Raw genomic sequence first — 21275 nt, forward strand, 5'->3', positions numbered from 1 at the left:
TCTTATGATCTTGAACTTAGACTATCGTTCAAAGGTTTGGGGTCAATAATATTTGTATTTAATTTTAACATTTTCAGTGCCAGAAGCGATCGGAAAAAAGGTAATCCTCTCAAAAAAAATAAAAAAATTAAAAAATAAATATAACAGTAGATGTATATAAACACGTAATTTTCCCCTAATCATAATAGCCCGTGCAAAATTGACACTAATTATGCCAGCAAGGGTCACATATGACATCATTAAACTACGGAGCAGCACCAAATTGTTGCAGTTTTAATGACATACAAAACGCAATGCCTCAGAAAATGTGGAATTGGGTCACATTTAACTGGCAGTGTAAACGAGGCCTAGGAGCACTGGCCTCGCACCGCATTCTAACATCTTGAATATCTATATCTTCGACCTCAAAAGGGGTAAACTTTTTTTTGTTGCCATGGGAACCAAATCCCTTCACAAAAAAGACCCCCAGGGTATGAACCTTGGTGAAGTAAAGAAAGGTAGCTTCAGGTAACGCCTGAAGACACACATCTAAATAACGAAGCCAGAAAAAAAGAACGGGAAAAAGAAGATCTGTTCTTTTCTTTGTAAGTCTCGAGAATTGGGAGACTATTGCTTCCTGGCTAATATACTACAGATAGTATGCCTGAGGCGCACAGAACCCACAGAGCTCTGTAATTAAAAGAGGGATTTGACCCCATGACTCTTTCAGCTCCAACTGGACCCATGGTGTCATGAGATAAAGGATAAATCTAAATTAGGCCAAAAAAGCGATCTGTTTGTTCTTGACAAGTGCTTGGGAAAAGAAACAAACTAAAGTGTCAACGAAATCAGCTTCTGTAATCAATTTAAGTTGATTACAAATCACTAAAACTATAAAGTAAACTTCCATAGGGGATTTATTTTTCACTCAATCAGAAGTTTGCTAGCCCCAAAATTTAAAAGGTTCACAATTATCTAGTTTATTGCTAAATATGATAATAAATAATATCAAAATATATTTCCTTTATTGAGACAAATGAATCAGAGCAACTAATGACCATGAACCATTTAAAACAAATGACTGAAAACAACTGAGCTGTAAAAATAATAATAACAAATAGCAATCCAAAAAACAAAACGACTCCAGAATGATAAAATTACCAAACAAAAAATAAGAAAACAATATTTTAATTAGGTACAAAACTAAATCAAAAGAAAGAAAAAAAAAAAACGTAAACTATACAACAAAAGAACTCAAAAACAAAACAAAAAAACAACCAAAACTAACTTTGAAACAAAATAACAAAAAAAACAACAACAACAAAACCAAACCACAAACAAAACAAAATAAAAATAGAACACCACAAAACAAAGTAAACAAAACAGAAGAGGGAAAAAAAACAGGTCACAAAAGATAACTAAGCTACAAGGATCGCATTAAATTAAATCCATAAATGGGACACAATATCAAGGTTTAAATTCACTGACAAATTATGGCGGCCCCAGTCACGCTAGAGGCCTTCCCCTCAAACCCCTGTCAGTGTCTCTGTTGAGCTCTGGAAAATTTAATCTAATAAAACGCTTGGGCCCATTCAGATGTCACTCAATCGCTCTGCTCCTCCTGTTTTTAATAAGTCCCTCATGTGTATTTGTGCATGTGGTACCTTCAAAGGGCTAAACAACCAGCAAGCCGCTACAATAAGAGTAAAAAAGCCTCTAGAGGCGTCAAGAACTTGTGTACAACCGTGAACAGGAGTGAGAGAACACTAGGATAATGAAAACATCTTGTTCAAGACAACATCCAAAGAGTGAAAAGGCATGAAAACACACACACGCTCACTCTATTCAAACTCAATCTCCTCTCCGCTATTGAAAAGCGTTTCTCTTTTAACATGCTAAAGAGGCTGTAGAGGTAATCCTAACAGAGCTCTCTAGGCTGAACCTGCGCATGCCCAGGGGCTCTGGCCAATCGTTTGCGCGGTGTGAAACGGTACTAACAGTTGGGCAGAGGGGGCAGCTATTCAGGATGGGGGGCTCATTCACCTCTTATTCATGTGGGGGGTGTCACTATTCAACTGCTAATGTAATGACATCTTCATTTCCACGCACACACGGAAGGCAGTGGATGGCCCACTTATCTGCGTGCGCACGCGCGTGTGTGTGTGTGTGTGTGTGATGCAATGTGAATGGGGGGGATGGAAAGGTAGAGACAACAGCAGGTACAGATGTGGTTCAGGAATTGGTTATGAAATGAATTATTTACATTTACCAATCCAGCAGGTATGTTTATTCAAAGCAATTAAGTATACAGGGTAAGCTGGACAAAAATGTCTGGAACATTACAAAACAAAAGATTAAAAGCGATTAAAACAAAAAAACTTCTAAAAGCTTAAGACTTAATAGTCTGACACATGGTTTAAATTAAATGCTTGTGCTTAAACTACTTTCTGTAGGTGAACCATTGCATTAACTACTTTCTGTAAGAAATGCATTACTATGACACTCCGGACTCATTTCTAAGCCCACACTTTTTAGAGGGATTTAATCATGGCAAAAAAAACGTGTTTAAAAGAGATGAAAGTACTAATATTATTATTTGCTAAAAAGGCATTAATGCCACATTGTTTAAAATTCTTGATAATAATTTTTTTTTTTGGACCATTAACGGCAGCAAACAGAAACACAACAAACTTTTTTCAGACGAGTTTCACACCTCCCCCATCTGCCACTGTTCAAGTCAAATAGGTATTCTACCTAAAAAAACACAACATTGGTTGAAACAAGGCTGTCAAGGACAAGTTAATTGAAATAGAATAGGGAAAAACAATAAAATAATAATAATAATTTGTAATATGTTTTGCTCTTTTTAAATGTCATTCTATGACCATAGTGTTTGAATAGTTTTGAATTTAGCTCAAATTGTCATGATAGCAACTAAAGAGCACCATAGTGACAATGCTTAAAAACACTAGAAACAATTCAGTTCATTATACAATTGTTAAAAAGGATTCTCACTGGCTTCATCTGAAATCTCAGAGTAGAGCCTACTTCTTTTGAATAAATATGTTTTGACCATTAAAAAAATACATTCTATATTATAAAAGTATGTAGTATCAATGCAATCTGGAAATACTACATTGGTCATGTCACTCTCAACCTACAGCATCAGCTGTGTTTCTTCTCTGCCGTTCACAACTCCATTCACTGGATCCGACCTTCAACATCTTAATGGAATAAGTATGTCACTTTTGGGCGGCAGTGGCTCAGTGGTTCAGTGGTTCATGTAGGTTGTCTACAAACCGGAAGGTTGGTGGTTCGATCCCCGGCTCCACCTGACCAAGTGTCGAGGTGTCCTTGAGCAAGACACCTAACCCCAGCTGCTCCCGACGAGCTGGATGGCGCCTTGTATGGCAGACACCGCCGTCGGTGTGTGAATGAGTGAGTGGATGGGTGAATGTGAGGCAAATTGTGAAGCGCTTTGGATGGCCATGTGGTCTGTTGAAAGCGCTATATATAAATGCAGTCCATTTACTTTTTGCCTACCGTTTTATGAATACTTCTCTTTTAATATACCAGTACTGCTGTTTGTCTACTATATAGTAGGAAAGTATGCATATTTGGATGCATCCTCTCTCTTTTCTCCTTGATTGGCTGTGCAAATTATTAACCTCAAATCTGCATAATTTATCAATTGCTTTGTAGAAAAATAGCAGACATTACAGTTTGCAGTGTCACAATTCATTCCAGCCATTGCAACGCTTAGCAAAAGGTCGGTCGGTTGGGTTGGTGTCAACCATGCAGAAATTTCGGTACAATTTCATTTATAGGAAAGTTTTGCATTAACATCACACACTTCATATCAATAAACATGAGGTGGGAAGCACTTTGTAGAATGCATGTATAGCCTACTCATGTAATTCTAATGACTGAGGAGCCATGCAAAATGCAGCAAATCTGCTTCCATTCGTTCTGAGCTGCTAGGCAGATTTTCCTCATTAAGATGATGTAGATTTAAAAAAAAAAAAAAAACAGGAGTTTGTGACTCATTCACTGCAGGATAACGGTCAAATCAAAAGGTGTCCTTTACATCAATGCGTTCAAAAACCTTGAGGGCCATGAAACAAATCTGGGTTCAGCTCAGCTGATTCGGGTCCCTGACTTCTTAATATTTAACACTTATTTTGACATACTGATGCATTTTTACCAGGCTCTGTTAAATAACAGTATGAGGTTCTGCCGAAAGCCTTTAAAACAGAACCAGAAAAGCATGTTTATTTTAAAATTTTTAGCTAAAAATTTAATCTACAACTACTTCTAGGCAACCCATCAACGTGAGCCCGCCGTTGCTGTGACGACGCACCGCGTGTGTTTCCCTCCCGCCTGAATGTGATTTATATCAAAGCAGATCGTGAGAGCACATCAGCGCAGCTGCAGGAAACCCTGCCAGCAGAGTCTCACGTCGCACTACACTGAAGAGAGGAAGACACGTGATACACGCACCACAGATCTGTATATCGCACAATAAATAACCATGACTGACTACTGCGGACAAAAGAAACAGAAAGTAAGAAGAGAAAGAGAGAGGCGTGTCATCTTCCCACATCGATGTTCTCAAATTCTTTTTGTTCCTATTTTCTCTGTTCTGCGATGCAGCAAAGCAGGCAAAAAGAAGAAATCTGGCAGAAGAAATCCGGAATCCCAAAAAAAGCAAAAATATCTAGATCAAAAAAGAGAGTGACGGCCCCATGTGAACTCTCTGTGTGTGTTCGGGGCCTGCCACGACACGAAGCATGTCCTTATTTAGTCAGAATCGATTGAAGGGTTAAAAAAAAAAGATGGTAGCTACTGAGTTTAGTTGCCATGGCAACACTGAGACACAGTTGGAGGTTGGCACATGCACTTGTTTGTACCGGAGCACTTGGCTCAATTATTTTGGGGTGCAGGGGTTAAAGGGATAGGTCACTAGAAAAATAAATAAATAAATAAATAAATAAATATAAATTTTAAACTGTATCATTTAAGTATTGCATTATCTTATTCCATGGAAGACAAAAAAAAAAAGTATTTTTTTAATAATATTATTTTACAAAAAACAGGAGTAGAGCTTTTAAATCTATAAAAGCTTATTTAGAGCTTTTTAAACTACCATAAATGTAGTCTATAAAGCTTGAGCTTGTGCGTTATTTATAAATGCCTTGTGAAGTCATTCAATGGTAAAGAACAAAACATAATTCGAAACAAAGCAAGACCCAATTCTTGAACAAATCATACTTTTTGAGTCCAATATTTTTTTAAAGAATCAGTTGGTTCACTAAACTAAACTGAATTATTGGTTCATAAATCTAACACATTTAGATTTGACTTTTAGCACTTAACATCTCTCTGGAGGGGAAGAATATCAATAAACAATTATTTACATTTTGGCCTGTTTTTCACTCAAAGCTAAGACTGGTATAAAGCTATTATAAGATGTGTGTCCTCTTTGTAGCCAGAACACTCCCGTTCCCGTTAAATGTTATTGCATAGGGAATAAATATCAGGACATTGTCATTTTTGGGTGAGCTACTTTTATAGAGCCCTTTTCACACTGCACGTCGGAGCCGCGATATTTCCGGAACATTGCCGGGTCGCCTTCTGTGTGAAAGCAACCATGTCCCGGGATTGATTACTGAATTGAATCCGGGTCGGGGACCTAGTAACATTGCGGAGTTCGACACGATATGAGCGCTGTGTGAACAAAAGCCAGATCTAATTCCGTGTCGAAGTGATGACGCGCATTATCGCGCGACTCTTTTACTGGCTGTTTTGAAGGCAGATCAAGGAAGATTTGTCGTTCGCGACGAAAACATATGTGCAAACTGTAATGAAGCAGAGATCAGTTAGTTCCTCACTTTCCGCGCTGACGCCGAGATCGTTTGCTTGCTTCAGTGAAAGTATAACGTGCCTAGCGTTGTTGACTCATACATTACACGTCACGCGCTGATGTCACGTGTCGTTACGGGATCTTCAAGGGTTGTGTGTGAAAGCACGCACATATAGGGGATCATCACTGGCAGTGTGAAAGTGCAAAATCTAGTGACCCGGGAACAATTGCCGGAACACTTTGCCCATGTATTTGCCAGAATGGCAGTGTGAAAGGGGCTTAGGATTGTTGAATAACAACCACGTACACTACTGTTTAAAAGTTTGAGGTCAGGGAGATTTTTGTTACTTTGTTTCTGTGGATTTTTTTTAATATACTTTTATTCAGATAGCATCCAGTAAATTGCTCAAAAGTTAGAGTGAAGACATTTATAATGTAACAAAGATTCATCTCAAATAATCTTTTGAACTTTCTTAAAATGAGAAAATGTATCATGGTTTCCACAAATATATGAAGCAGCGCAACTCTTTTCAACATCGATATTAATACGAATTTTTGATGAGCAGCAAATCAGAATATTAGAATGATTTCTAAAGGATCATGTGACACTGAAGACTGGCTGCTGATAATACAGCTTTGCATCAAAGGAATAATCGAATGTCAACATACATTCAAACAGAAAACAGATTTAAATAGAAGTAATATTTCACAAACAGATGCTGGAGGAAATACAGCACTGTCCTCCAAAAGAAAAAGAAAATGGAACTGAATGTGAATGTGGAATGAGTCTCTTTATCAAATGACCCTTTTGGCCTTTCTGCCTTCATTTGGCTTGCAAATAATCTTCTCACCTCAGAACTCGCACCTTTAATTAAATTACTACTGGGGGGTCTGAGCTGTTAATTACGAAAACTGTGTGTGTGGGAGGGACACTGGCAGATGTAGAACAATAAGTGAAGGGGCTACTCAGCCCCCCAACTCGAACACAAACTCATTTAAATATTGCTTTTCTTTAACTATACAAATTTCTTTCTCACCAGTCTCTTAGCAAACTCCTTATTTTCAGACAGGAATCCATAGCCAGGATGAACCTATAGGACAGAGAAAGAGACTAAATGATTTACCTACATGCATTCATAGAGTTAATGTTATACAAGTGACATTTAACAGTTTCATCGTATCACTCAGTTTATAGATAATAACATTGTCCAGGGCACCATATCATAATATATGACATTGTTTTCACCAACATGGATTAGGCTCCAACTGTGCCAAATTCCCGTTTTATCTTACATATGTACACACACACACACACACACACTTACAGCTTGAGCTCCAGTCTGCTTGATGGCATTCATGATAGCATCCATGTTCAGGTAACTTTTACTTGTAGGGGCAGGACCAACACACACGGCTTCATCAGCCATCTTTACGTGAACCTGACAGAATGAAAACACATGAACATAACCAAAGTCTGTACTATATATTTGCGCGTACAAAATTTCTGTAAGACTTTAGAATAGGGATCAATTCTCACTATTAACTAGTTGCTCATTAGCAGGCCTATTATTAACATATTGGTTATTTATTAGTTATTTACTAGTATTAATGCTACTCAATACATGAACTTAACAACTACTTATCTAACTAGTAAATAAGCTGCAAATTAGGAGTTTGACGCAAAAGTCGTAGTTAATGATGAATTGACCAAAATTTCTATTTCGATATTTATAGGTCAATTCTACCCATTTATTTAATTATTTATGGCAGCTGAACAGACCCAATTTATTTATTTAATTATTTAAGGTATTTTTTGTGCTTTTAAGGTAATTACATTTATGCATTTGGCAAGTACTTTTAACCTCTGAAACCTACACTGCATTTAAGGCGCACATCTTGACCAGTTCACAACTTTTTAAATTTAGTTTGCTGGAAATTGAACCCACGACCCGGTGTTGCTAGCGTCAAGCTCTGTATTTGAGCTTCAGGAAAGCATGCAAAAGAAGCACTTTTACAAAGATGATTTTAAAATGTAGATTTTTTTTTTTTTAAAGACACTTATAAAATGCAATACTGGTTATAACAGTTTATGTAATAAAAAAAAAAAATAACCCAAAACTTTTAACATATAAACACTTTCAATTTCATTGCTGTTCATGCCAGTTAGTCGTCTGCGCAAATGTCTGTGTGGCCAAGATGTCGTCACACACGGTGTGAAGCAACTATGACAGCGAGCTGACGGAGTGACAGACCTCACAATGGGGGAAGCATTAATACTGACAACTGCGTCAACAGGGGAGATTTGGAAAAGACTTGCTAGCAAACTGCTGCTCCTCTGCTAATGTTTTCCACACATGTGTAAAAAGGGACACAAAGTTGTTTTTCCCTCACATTTAACGAGGGTGACGCAAACAGAAGTGGGGAAGTTTCTTCCAAAAGACTGAAGCAGCCATATACTGCAACCTCTGACTTTAAAGATCCTTTTACTGAAGAAATGATTATTGAACTAACTTGATATTTTTAATCGACTGTATTTCTTGACCAAGTAGTGTTTAATTTCATTTAATTAAACACTACTTGGTCAAGGTTTTGTAGCATTTTCCTTTAAATGCAAATGAGCTCTGCTGACACCGCCCCTCTCTTCCGAGCCGCTCTCTGAGAGACGATAAACTTTTGCCGCATTCATCATGAAACTTGCTAATAAGAACATTGTTAGGAAAGGCGACTTTCAAAGATTAATTAAGAAAACATCATACTCACTTCTTCTGTTGGTGAGGCTGTATAACGAATGATTAGTGTGAACATAGACACATTTAAGTAGATTGGGGTGCATTCCCTTCAAAACAAACGAAATCCACTACGTCTTCAGCAGTTCAGATGTCGTAAAGTAAGTGACGACTGCTGTTTTTAATATTACATCCAACAATGGATGACCTCAATCGCTTCAAGTCATTCTTGTTTACATCTGCTCCAATGGTGAAACAATGGCTGACTGATGACAGTCACTCAGGACGGGTCTAAGGGAAGACGCCAATCCAGTCTGTGCAGCAATGCTACTGTCAATCAAACTATCGTGGGAGGAGTCTGTTTTTGTGATGTCACACAGACAGGCTTGATTTGAGAAAGGAGAAATGATTTAAAGAGATTTAAAAAAAAAAATAAAAAAAAAAAACCTTCAAACACATAAATCCTGAGGTCAGTATATGGACTTCTAACGTCAATTTGTTCCCCCATACAGAGTCCAGATTATCGCCCACTGCTCTGGTTTAAACATCATTTAGATGCTATTTGGAAGCTGCAAATCAAACGCAAAAGATCCCCACCTCTAAGCCCCATCATTCCCACAATCCAGCACAGAACACAGCAGGGGGACGAGCTGAGTTTAAAACACTGCCTCTATCAAACCCTCATGCATATGGAATAGGAGGGGGTGAAAACTGACAGCTATCAATCACAGCAACAGAAGATTACACTCCATGAAAAAATAAAGGTTAGAGAAGCAAAAGCTTTAGTTTATCTTGCAATGCTTGTAAAAGTGTAGTGGGGTCTAATTTAGATATTAGTACCAGACTGCCTCCAGATGACTAACCTGCTTCAGCCATCTTGTATTAGTAATCTTTCCTTTGATATGTGGAAGTTTTTAATGAATTATCAAACATAATTTACAGTGTGGTCAAAATAAATGAAGAGGTTTCTATTTGGCATTTTTCTAATTGAAAACAAGAATTTTAATTAAATGATAGTTAAAGTGAAAAATAGTATAGTTCACCCAAAAATGAAAATTCTGTTTTCTCTTGCATGCAATTCCAAACCTGTATGAAGATAAACCATAACCAATAATTTCTTTTTACCAGCATTCTTCAAATAGGTCATATAACATGAGGGTGAGTCTTTTTAAAATAATTATATTTATTTGCTTTAAATACTTCAAAATCCTAAAACTTTTGCCGCCTTGTTTTTTAAAAGCCATTCCAGCATCAAGGCTGATTTCATGATAAGAAACAGAATAGTTTCATACATAATGACAACCAATAAATAAACTTACAGCAGAAGTCAGTTTTTGAAAAAAATAGCTCTCAGACTTTTGAACCTCAATGTACGTGTCTTTTTTATTTAGGTATTATTCATTTCTCTCACCGCACTAGAGTCCACATCACTGTGAACTGCGACGGTCTTGATGCCCATCTTCTTACATGTTTTAATCACCTATGAATGGAAAAAAGGGGATATTTAACAGCAAATGAAAGTGAATGTTTTTTATTCCACAGAAGTAAAGCTGTATTGAAGGTAAAATACATCTAGAGATGATATATACAGGACTTCAACCCGATTTAAAATTAAAATATAAAGACAAATCTAATGTTTCGCCTTAAACACACTGAAAGGATCGTTCCTGCTGAAGAACACACTCTTACTCACCCTGCAGGCGATCTCGCCTCTGTTTGCAATGAGGATTTTATCAAAGGTCTGTGGAAAGGAAAAGGGAACAGGGCGATTAAGACATTTGTTTTGTCAACACTTGATTTGTCCACAGTGTGTGTCTCTAACGCTGACTAAAGCTCAACTCCTTTAGCTGTAAGTGAAAGCTGTTCAAGACACACTGCTTTTTAGATGATAAAGAAGAGAGAAGAGATAAAGATCTTCGAGATCAAGCTCTAAGTGCAGAACTGAATAGAAGAATCGGATGAACATCTATCTTAGTTAAACTTTATCAGGTACAAAAACTACTTATATACTTAAACTACTGTTGGGTCATTCTGTGTCAACTCAACCAGAGGGCCACTGCTCAAATTTTTGATTTTGTTCATATTTTTCTTACAGAAAAACAATCATGAATAGTCATGAAAGCCCAAACATTTAACGTCATAGATTAATATTTACTACATAATCCACTATTTTGTAGAGAGAGGTCAAAATGTCAAGTTGCACCTAAAATTTGGAACCAAATTACAGGGGGGTAAAAATTAGCTGGCGACATCCAATTGTTTTTACACATAGATTGGTAGGTCTATTAGTAAAATCTGTTGACTTTGTTTCATTATATGCCAACAGTGACCGTTAAAAAAAAACGGTAGTAGAAGTCATTCTTGTGTTTTTTGCCTCAAGTTTGCACGCCTGTAAATCAAGAAATATTAAAGATATCTTAATATTCTTTTACATTCTGGCTCTCAAACTTTCCTTTGGGTATCTTCTTTTAAAGGCCCTCAACGGTTCAATCTCAGAGATATGGAGATCTTCATGAGTCTCCATGAGTAAATTGTTCACATTTTCAGTGGTTGAACCAAATGCGGGTCACTTTGTATCCATCTGATTTTTTTTTTTTCTTCAAAGACGAATATCTAAAGAACAAAAAAAAAAAAAAAAAATTCTATCAGCTCAATTGCATAGAACATACCTGTATTAATGCCATTAATATTCTTTTCATAAAGTTGTCAAGCCAGTAACTCTAAAAGTATAGATATCTTAATATCCTTCCAGATTCTCATTCTTAATAAAGTTTCCTTATAAGGGACCCTAATGTGACTCCATCTATAAATTAGGGGTGTCCCTGACTAAGGATTTTCATAGTCGAACCGGAATTTTCGAATCTTGCCGATATTCGACTGATAGTCGAATCTTATGTTTGGGGGCGGGGCAAAATGCATTAACAAGAGTCAAGTCAGAGATTCGACTAACATAATCCTAACTATCCAAACTGTGTCAGTTTGAGTCTTGGTAAAGTTTAAACCCCTGAGATGCTCCTCTGTTGGTCACGGATTATGGAGAGTGACGCATAAATCTTATAGGGGTGGTTGGATTTATTCACGCACTTTAAAATATGAATTTGAAGCTTCTTTCTTTTCAGATTCTTACAGCTTTATCATAATAGGCTGTATTTTAACTTATTGGGAGACAACCGGTAGCTCTATGTGAAATCAGACATTTGAGCTCCCCCATATAGTCAAAATGGCATAATCAATAACACCCCGCGAATATTCGACTGTTAGAGTCGAATCAGGCTCCTCGAATCAACTCCTCGATTTTACTCATTTTCAAAGGCCAGTAACTAAATGCAGGTAACTTTTGAAACAGCTGACAGTTTTTGTGTTTGAAGAGGAATGTCTGAAGAATAAATACTATTGAAACTAGAAATATATTGTTCCCCAATATCAAAACAACTGAATACAACACACCTCTCTGAGTGGCAAAAACAAATATTTTACCTGTGTTTAGAAGTCTTTAATTCAAGAAGTGTTAAGGATAACTTAATATCACTTTAGATTATTGTTCTTATGAAACTTTTCTTTTGGAGTCTTCATTTTTAAGGCCCTGTGTTGTTCAGCCTTAAAAATATTGGAATGTCAATGAGGTAATGTTATGTACTGTGTATTTTAACTGTTGGTAGCTTCAGAAGCTTTTAAAATGAACAAAATCCCATGTTCCAAACATGCCTTAAACTGATTCAAATATAGATTCTTAGAAATACACCTTTGGGAGCAAGTTAATGTGCCTCCACTTAACTATGTTTACTGGATATTTGTTACTCAGAGAAGTGTTTTATGCCATTATTTTAATAGAAGGAAAAAAGATACATTTATTCATTAAACATTATTTATTCTTTAGACATTCCTCTTTAAATGCAGTAAGAAGTAGCTGTGTGAACACATTTGGTTTTTGGTCACTGAACACGGGTCAAATTCAACAATTTGAACATGGAGCTGCTTTATGCCCATATCTATTGAAATGAACTATATGGGGATGAACAATTGAAATTTCAAAAGGAAAGTTTATTAACAATGATCATCTAGAAGGATATTAAAGCATTTTGAATAATTTTAGAGTTACAGGCATGCAAACTTTGGGAAAAAAGAATATTTATGGCAGGTATGTTCCATGCATTTGTGTTGACAGATATCCTCAAGATACATTTCTACTTTCAACATCATTTTCTCTTTAGATATCTCTCTCTCTAAAAAAAAAAAAAAAAAAAAAAAAAAGTATCAGCTGTATGTAAAAAGACCCACATTTGGTTCTTGACCACTGGAAAATGTGTACAATTTCCCAATTAACTCATGGCACCGCATTAAGATCTGTATCTCTGGGATTGAACGACTGAGGGCCTTTAAAATAAAGATACCAAAAGAAACATTTGTTAAGAACCAGAATCTAAAAGGATATTAAGATATCTTTAATACTTCTTGAGTTACAGGCATCCAAACTTGAGGCCAAAAAACTAAAGTAGTGCTTTCACCGTTGGCATATAATGAAACAAAAATTGGGTAACACTTTTATTTTAAGGTGTGCTTGTTATGCATGTTACATGTTACTATTATAAGAACAGTTAATTATACATAATTACATGCAAGTAACCATAAGCCAAACCCTAATTCTAACCATATAGTAAGTACATGTAGTTAATTAATATTACTCAGTACTTAAATATATAATTACACTATAGCAAGGACACCTTAAAATAAAGTGTAACCAAAAATTGCTAAAGTCAATAGATTTTACTAATAGACCTACCAATCTCTGTATAAAAATAAAACAATGATGCTGCCATCTTTCTAAGGTCATTTTTTTACCCCCTGTAATTTGGCTCCAAATCCAAGTTGAAAATTGTCATTTTGACCCCTCTCTACAAAATAATGTATTATACCTTAAATATACATCTTTGACATTTAATATATTGGCTTTCATTACTATTTATGTTTGTCTTTTTACTAATATAATAAAATAAAAATAAAAAAATAAAATAAAATAAAAATTAACAAATTCAAAATTGAGCGTGGGATGTTTGATTTGACATGGAATGACCCTGATATCTATTCCATGAAGTGCAATAATAAACATATACAAGTTTAAATGGAGGGAGATCTTGATGATTCTGACTTTTAAGGTGGATGTTAGTGTGCCTTAAAGATTAAAGCATGTTGCATGTTGTCTACCATGTGTAAACAATTTATGGAAAAACTTACGGAAGTGTCTGCTATAAACCATGTGTCAAGATAAGCCTAGGGCAAAGTGTCCTGAAGAACACATTCCTAAACTCAAAGCATATTTCCCATTTGCTCATATTGCTACACCCCCACTCCCACAACACACAAACACACCTCCAGGCAAAGACTGATCATGGGAGGATGAAACATCAAAGCTACATGGATGCAACAGGCTTCTGGCAGTGTAGGGAGTATGTGAACAGAATTTTGACCCTGATATATGGGATGTTTCACAAAATAATGGAGGCTTCCGTGTTTCCTCCATGGATATCTATATGTAGATACATTCTGCTCCAGACATGTCGGCATGTAAAAGATGCTACTCATCACTCTCACTAAAAACAATCCCATTATTTCTTTATCAAAAATTATGCAACTGTTTGCAGCCTATGAGGATCAAATGATCAACTAATATGCAGAAATATCTAATATTAACGATAAACAAAATTTTCTGAAAATCAGCATCTAAAGCCTACTTTAGATAAAAATATTCACGCACTACTTGTCAAAGGTTTGAAATAATTGTAATATTGTTCTTGTTTTGAAAAAAAATAATTCTGCCCATCAAGGCTGTATTTATTTGATACAGTTTTTCACAGCTCAACATTTTGTGGAAACTGTGATGCATTTTTACTGGTTCTTTAATAAATAGAAAATGGAAAAAAACAGCATTTATTTCAAATAGAAATGTTTTGTAAAATGATGTATTATAATTTAGTGTATACTTCCTATATATATATATATTTAAAAATCTTACATACTTCAATTTTTTAATAATTTTAAATGTTCCTTAATCAGCAAACCAGCATATGAAAATATTTTCTGAAGGATCATGTGACAGTGAAGACTGGAGTAATGGCTGCTAAAATTCAACTTTACATCACATTTTATAATATAAACATAGAAAACAGTAGTATAAAATTCTAATAATATTTCACGATATTAAAGTTTTTACTGTAGTTTGGATCAAATAAAGGCAACTATGATGAGTAGAAGAGACTTTATTTAAAATCATAAAAAAAATATTTTGACAGTAGTTTACATATGAATAACTAGCTCTTGAGTGTTCACAGAGCTTTGATCACTGCTAATATGCCAACTAAACATACAAATCACTGGTTTCTCCTTTGTCATCATTGAGGAAATGTCAATTGACAAAAGACAGCGCCATGATTTAACTAACAAACATAAAACCATTAAAATAGCATGTTATTCATGCACCAAGATGTAGGAAAGGAAACAAAGATGCACACGTAAAGAAAAGGTGAAGCATCCATGAATGTCAAACCCTCCTATTATCAGACTTACCTTCTCATTTGGGTCATACACTGTAGAGTACCGGCAGATTATAACACCGCACCTCTGCTTAAGACAGACATGCTAAAAGACAAAGAGACAATGCTGTCACCGCTGACTGAATAAAACAGTTTATACCAGAGATGCCCAAACAGGACCAGCAGGCCAAAGGTGACCAGTGATGACCTTTGATTTGGCCCACCACTGGAGAAACATCACACAGCCCTCAATTATTCACCTTTTGACCTTTCAAAACCTCTGGTTTATAAAACTTTGTTCAACACAAGTGACAAATGTATTAGGACCACTAGCATTGTGTTCAGTTACAGTAATGAAACATGAAAGACACAGAATTTATATATATATATATATATATATATATATATATATATATATATATATATATATATATATATAGGTCAAAATATTATTCTGAACATCAACGGGCAAGTTTTGTGATTTACAGTTTGAATCAGCAAAAAAAGAACTGACTAAATGAATGAATAAATGCAACCAGACATAAACGGTTTTCAAATTTATTATTAGGAATCTTTCAGTCAAATATTCAATACATTTACGCTGCACAGACAAACTGTGTTTAAATACAATCGGCACAGATGCATCATCTATACACTTTCTGAGATCATTTTGACATTGACATGAATTCACAGTCAATAGTGATATAAAAAAAAAAAAACATATGGTCGTGATTTCAGCTACGCTAACAATGAAGGACACACCATAAACTTATAAGGGTACGAGTAAGTTAATGTTTCATAAATAATACTTGACCGTTGTGAATCAATGAAACTGTCCGTGTATCGTGTCAAGAGAAACTGTCGCGGATCTTTTACGGCATGTCAGGACGCTCAGATAATACGACAAATAAAATAATTGGACTAATCATTAGATTAGTAATATGAATTGTTTTCCATCATGCGGCGACTTCAAATTCCAAAGCTCACCTTAACAGCATGAAAAACTCTCTGAAATCCTGCAGCGCTTCTGTAAGCCGCCATAATAATCGGAGTTACGCACAGCCGAGCGGCGCGCTCTTATGACGTAACGCACATCATTTGGGGGTGTTTGCCCTCCCGACCAATCAGATGTGTCCGAGATCGAAATGTGCTTGAGGAGAGGAGAAACTGACAACTAAAGGTTGGAAGACAGGTTGCTGATAAAAACCGTCGTGACCTTGAAGACTATGCTCGAGCATCTGCACTAATCCCTAATGTATGACTATTCATTAATCATTTTAAGTATTTTATCAAAATTAGTGGCAGTTGTTAAAGTTTGATTCATTTATTTTTGCGAACAGATCAGGTAGGTAAAATTATTAATCAAATTACTGTTTATTATTATTTATTTTTATTCTGTATTGTCACTTCCCTGAAAGTACTGCAAATGATGTTGAAAATAACTGTGATAATTTATACTTTATTGAAAATGGCAATCATACAGGTAACTTAGTCTACTTTTATACTTTCAGGCCATTTGTGTTTGTGAATTAAGTGAAAAATGTGAGAAAAAAAAAATATGAATTACAATTCTTATTATTGTAATTTAACAAATGAGACTTTTGGTTTTATTTTTGGTTTCATTTTATTGTCTTTATATATTTTCCTTCATTTTACGGATAAGCATTAGCCTAGTTATCGCAAGAACTGAGAAATCAATTGATGAAAATGAATCACAATTTTAAAGGTAACAATGCTGTACATATTTTATTCGTAGTTATTATTCGTACATAGTTTATCATAAATATTTAGTTTTTTTAATAAAAAATAAGATATTCCATCATTTAAAAACAAGGGTCTTTTTCTCAAAATAACTCGGAGTGGATGATTTCCAGACATGTGTAACATACATGGAAATAATACAATAAAATACATTCACAGAACTGTTTCCATTTTAACGCACTACATTTGACTTTGGCACTTTGGATCCCCGTTAATACGTTTATGGTACAATCACGTAACGTCAAATATATCTAATAATCATGACAGAAATATTGTGTTCAAACGCCTTACTGTGAAACATTTCTATAGTCAGAAATATACATCCATCCTTCGTCTTTGGCAAATGACCAAATGACATTTTATTCTTCATATAAGAAAACAGCCTTCGTTTTAATCGCATGGGCTAATACTTTTGTACTTCAGTCACAGTGCAACACTGAATGCTGCGGACATAAAGCCTCATTTACTATTTACAAATAATAGTTCCGTTTATTTGCCGTTTTTGGCGAAGTCCTTAAACGTACCACTCGCTAAAAGTGGAGGTTAAACTGCTGTGTGCGCTGCTGTTGAGCGCGGCGGAGTCCGGAGACATGGCGTTGTGCGTTTCCGAGCACGGAGAAATCAAACTGGAGGGAGTGGACGACTCGTACCCGGAGCTTCCGGCAGGAGAGGAGTCGACCACTGGACCATGATCCTCGTGAACCTACAAATGACATCAAACAGTTCGAATCAGTTCAATCGGACTAAACAAGGCAACAGATTGGTGAACGAAGAGTAGCTGTTAAATGGACTGAATTCTCACCTTCATGTGTTTCCTTAAAGAGCTGGGGTGAGTGTAAGACTTGTCGCACAGTTTGCACAGATATGGCTTGTCAGACGTGTGCACGTGCATGTGCTTCTTCCGGTCACTGCTGTTGGCGAACCGTCTGTCGCAGCCGTCGAATTCACACAGGAACGGTTTTTCGCCTGAAAGACAAAAAACAATTCTATTTAGATGTGAACTTATTTTAGATGAACGCAGAATCGATTAATGCTATAGTGTTGTGGGCTGATTTTGATACTGCAAAAGGGGTGATGCGCAACCAAATTACGCATTCAAATTTCAGAGCAATTCACACTTACAAAATCATCAGCTTTTAATTGTAAAACCACTATAGGATTTCTACCCATAGACTAACTTGTCTACTGACTGCTGAGACACCAGTTTGTTACAAAAACACTGGAGAAAGTGTTGTGTGGCATTACTGAAGACTGAGCAAGGTCAAAGTTTTGGATTTGGAACTGAAATGACCATTTAAACTCACGCAAAATATACAAAAAATAAAATAGCGTATTTAAATCGATAAGTAATCACCTGTGTGTGTCCGTTTGTGTATTTTCAGATTCTCTGAGCGCGCGAACACCTTGCCACATCCCGGGAAGGGGCACGCGAAGGGTTTCTCTCCCGTGTGCACTCGGATATGATTCACTAGTTTGTATTTTGCTTTGAATGGCTTGCTTTCCCGTGGACAGTCTTCCCAGAAACAGATGTGGTTACACTGTTCTGGCCCTCCGACATGCTCCGTGGACACATGTGTGACCAGCTCGTGCATTGTGCTGTAAGTTTTGCTGCAGCATTTTTTGGGGTCACCAAGCTCCGGGTCGATCCATTTACAAATGAGCTCTTGTTTGATGCACTGTTGTCGCATGTAGCGGAAGAATGCTCCGGGATGGTGCGCCATGTTCATGCTCATATTTAGGCCATACTGACTGTAAGCATCGGCCCGTGCATTGGGCACTTGTTGATACTGCTCCGTTCGCCCGAAAACCTCACCGGGTAATCCAAGGCGTCCGTTCAGGATGTTTGGAGAGCTGTGATGGGACCCATGCTGCTCGTGGATTCCGGGGAAAAGTAGGTGGCCCTGGCCTTCTGGATGAGAGTGATGGAGAGGCCCTGCTGTGGAGCTGAAGATGGGGTGTTGTCCGCTGCCCGAAGTCGAATCCCCAAAGCCTCGGCTGCGCAAGAGAAACTCCCTGGTGGAGTTAAACGTGGAAGTGGCGTACGAGGCAGCGTGCGCCGCCGCATGCGCTCCAAGAGCGGCTGCGGAATAGCTGGTTGCTTGGGACGCAAACGCTGCGCTCTGACCCGGGGACAAATCGGGGTGGTTCAGTTTGAACGCGGCCATATGTGCCGAATCCATGAAACTCATATCTCTGTCCTGTGTCTCGCTCACAGCCGAGTGATGCCTTGTGAACGTGCCAACCCCTAAACTAGAGATTTGGTGGCCGGCATCCAGTAACATCGCCACGAATTTTGATTACAAGATGCGACTACACCCGAGTTTACAAATAAAAGTAAATATAAATCAACTGACTGGCTGTTAATTGCCCACAATTCGGTTAATTAAAATTCATACCAAGTGATGATGTTAGAGTAATATCAAATAAATCCTTTTGGCACGATGGAAAAGCTGCAGAAATGTACAACATTTGTACATCCGAATAATTCGTGCGCCAAAGTGAAACTTGTAGCGGTTGCGCGGGTTCTCTGTGCGTCGTGTATCTGAGTGTTTTTGCGCTCCTGACTGCGCTTATCTCTGGGGTCTCTCCAGGGCACCACACGCCCCTCACGACTGTAACCCCGTTTCCCAAATCTAAGGATCTCATTGGTCTGTGTAACTCCCAAATCCTGTTCACTTGTCCAATCAAACGTTTACTCACGGTGAGTAATCAAGGCTGACGGTTCTTGTGGTTCCGCCCTGTTTTATGCGTTTACGAGAGGATAATCTGTGCTTGAAGTGAGGGGGGGATTAGTGAAATACAAAACACTGTGGATTTATGTGACAATATTATTTAGGCTATTACTTGGTTTGAATTCAATAACTATATTAAACAAGTCGGTTTAGTAAGTTATAACACACATTTCTAGGATACTTCTGTATAAAAAAAATTGGATAAATCCTTCACTGTGAGATTTAATATTGTCCTGAGTAGAAGTTTCATTTGTGAGCTCATTCTAATTCAAAGCTTTTATTATAAACTAACATCGCCTATGTATAACACATCAGTGAGTGAGGTTTTAATGTTTTTCTCATGGGTTTGGGTGCAGATCTGTAGTGCAGTGCATGCGCGCTATTGCGTTATTAGACCTGCACAATGTCAGCGTTGAATTCGTCCTCGCTTTTAGGTTATTCTTTAAAAATCGAATATTTAACGAAAATGTCTATTTTGGTGTCCAGAGTCAAGATTTTAATAAATACAATTATTATTTTTATTTATTTATTTTTTTTACAATTTCACAAAATCGTTTTTTTCCCCCAAAGTCACGTGTAAAGTCACGTTTTGAGCCGTGTGAAATAGATAATTATGGATCACTTTTATTATGTTACAAATGGTTTTAATTCGAATCCCACGCAGTGTGAATTCATTATGACATTTGATATTTGATCTTAATCGAACCCCTTTTGACCTCGATGTGTTGTATCATCTCTGACAGAACGAGAGTTAATAGGAAAACACATCTCCTTCTCTCCAGCTTCTCACTTGTGCCTAGGTTGTTATTATTGCGCAGTGAAAGAGAAGGAAGGAAGGGACATGAGAGTGTTGTAAAGAAGTCACCAGCTTTGAACTGAAACTTATTATGGGCTCGGATGCCACTCGGGTTGTCCTGACAACGGCAGTGAGATGGGAAGTGTCTCCATTGTGGATGAGTTGTTTCTCTTCAGAGGATATCAACCTCCAGACACATATTTACGTGGCGAGGGTTGAACTGGTGACACACACAGACGGAGAGACGCCGCTATGCCATGAGGATAAAACCAACAATGTCAAGAGGTTAGAATAGAACAACTGACCCTTTGCGCCTTTTCTAACAACTTCAAGAATATTTCAAAAACATTTAGTAGTCCACTATGTAAAATATCCCATGCTCGGATAATAAAAGGACCTTCAGAATTCAGCATTATTTTGCGCTTAGATTTATAAAGAAACGACAAATGTTCAAGACAAACGTGGCTTTATTATAGGCTATATTTCCTGTCATGTATCTCAAGAAGAACATTAAATAAAACGAGGTTTAAATGTCAGCCAACACATGGTCTTAACAACTGACCTGTAGCCTAAATCAATTCAAAACAGATTAATTAAATCAATTATCATCAGCACGTCATAATCTTTCGCCCAGTGAACCGTTTTGAACATCAAACTTGGCAAAGGGCAGGTTACTGGCTTATTCGTATATAGCATAGGCTATATGTCTGTCTTGAAGGACCATTTACATTTGAAAAGTACATTTTTATTTTATGATTTTAAAATTTAAAACCAGATAATAAAAAAAAAAAATCTTTGTACAGGGAGTGTGTTCAACAAGTAAATCAGTAAGCCTATAGAAACTTGTTTTCAAACGAAATATTGTAAATAAATATGAGTAAATACTTTGAA

At 36.7% G+C, this 21275-nt stretch overlaps 2 protein-coding genes across 3 annotated transcripts in view; both read right to left on the bottom strand.

Annotated features, from left to right (window-relative positions):
- Positions 1–16431, bottom strand: part of LOC113071307 (propionyl-CoA carboxylase alpha chain, mitochondrial-like) — a 54751-nt gene extending 38320 nt beyond the window's left edge. For both annotated transcript variants that reach the window (XM_026244677.1, XM_026244676.1), the window contains exons 1-6: positions 16083–16431; positions 15130–15201; positions 10262–10309; positions 9980–10048; positions 7168–7281; positions 6880–6933 (exon numbers count right to left, since the gene is read on the bottom strand). In XM_026244677.1, coding sequence (XP_026100462.1) covers positions 6880–6933; positions 7168–7281; positions 9980–10048; positions 10262–10309; positions 15130–15201; positions 16083–16136 — 411 coding nt within the window. In that variant the 5' untranslated portion in view covers positions 16137–16431. The remainder of the gene's footprint in view (positions 1–6879; positions 6934–7167; positions 7282–9979; positions 10049–10261; positions 10310–15129; positions 15202–16082) is intronic.
- Positions 16432–16813: 382 nt separating this feature from the next.
- Positions 16814–19462, bottom strand: LOC113071308 (zinc finger protein ZIC 2-like). Its single transcript, XM_026244678.1, has 3 exons — positions 18211–19462; positions 17659–17822; positions 16814–17559 (listed from the first exon to the last, which is right to left on the bottom strand). The coding sequence occupies exons 1-3, from the start codon at positions 19136–19138 to the stop codon at positions 17371–17373; spliced, it is 1281 nt and encodes a 426-aa protein (XP_026100463.1). The 5' UTR covers positions 19139–19462; the 3' UTR covers positions 16814–17370.
- Positions 19463–21275: the final 1813 nt, after the last annotated feature.

This window comes from Carassius auratus, unplaced genomic scaffold (genome assembly GCF_003368295.1).
Source record: "Carassius auratus strain Wakin unplaced genomic scaffold, ASM336829v1 scaf_tig00006910, whole genome shotgun sequence".
NCBI lineage: Eukaryota > Metazoa > Chordata > Actinopteri > Cypriniformes > Cyprinidae > Carassius > Carassius auratus.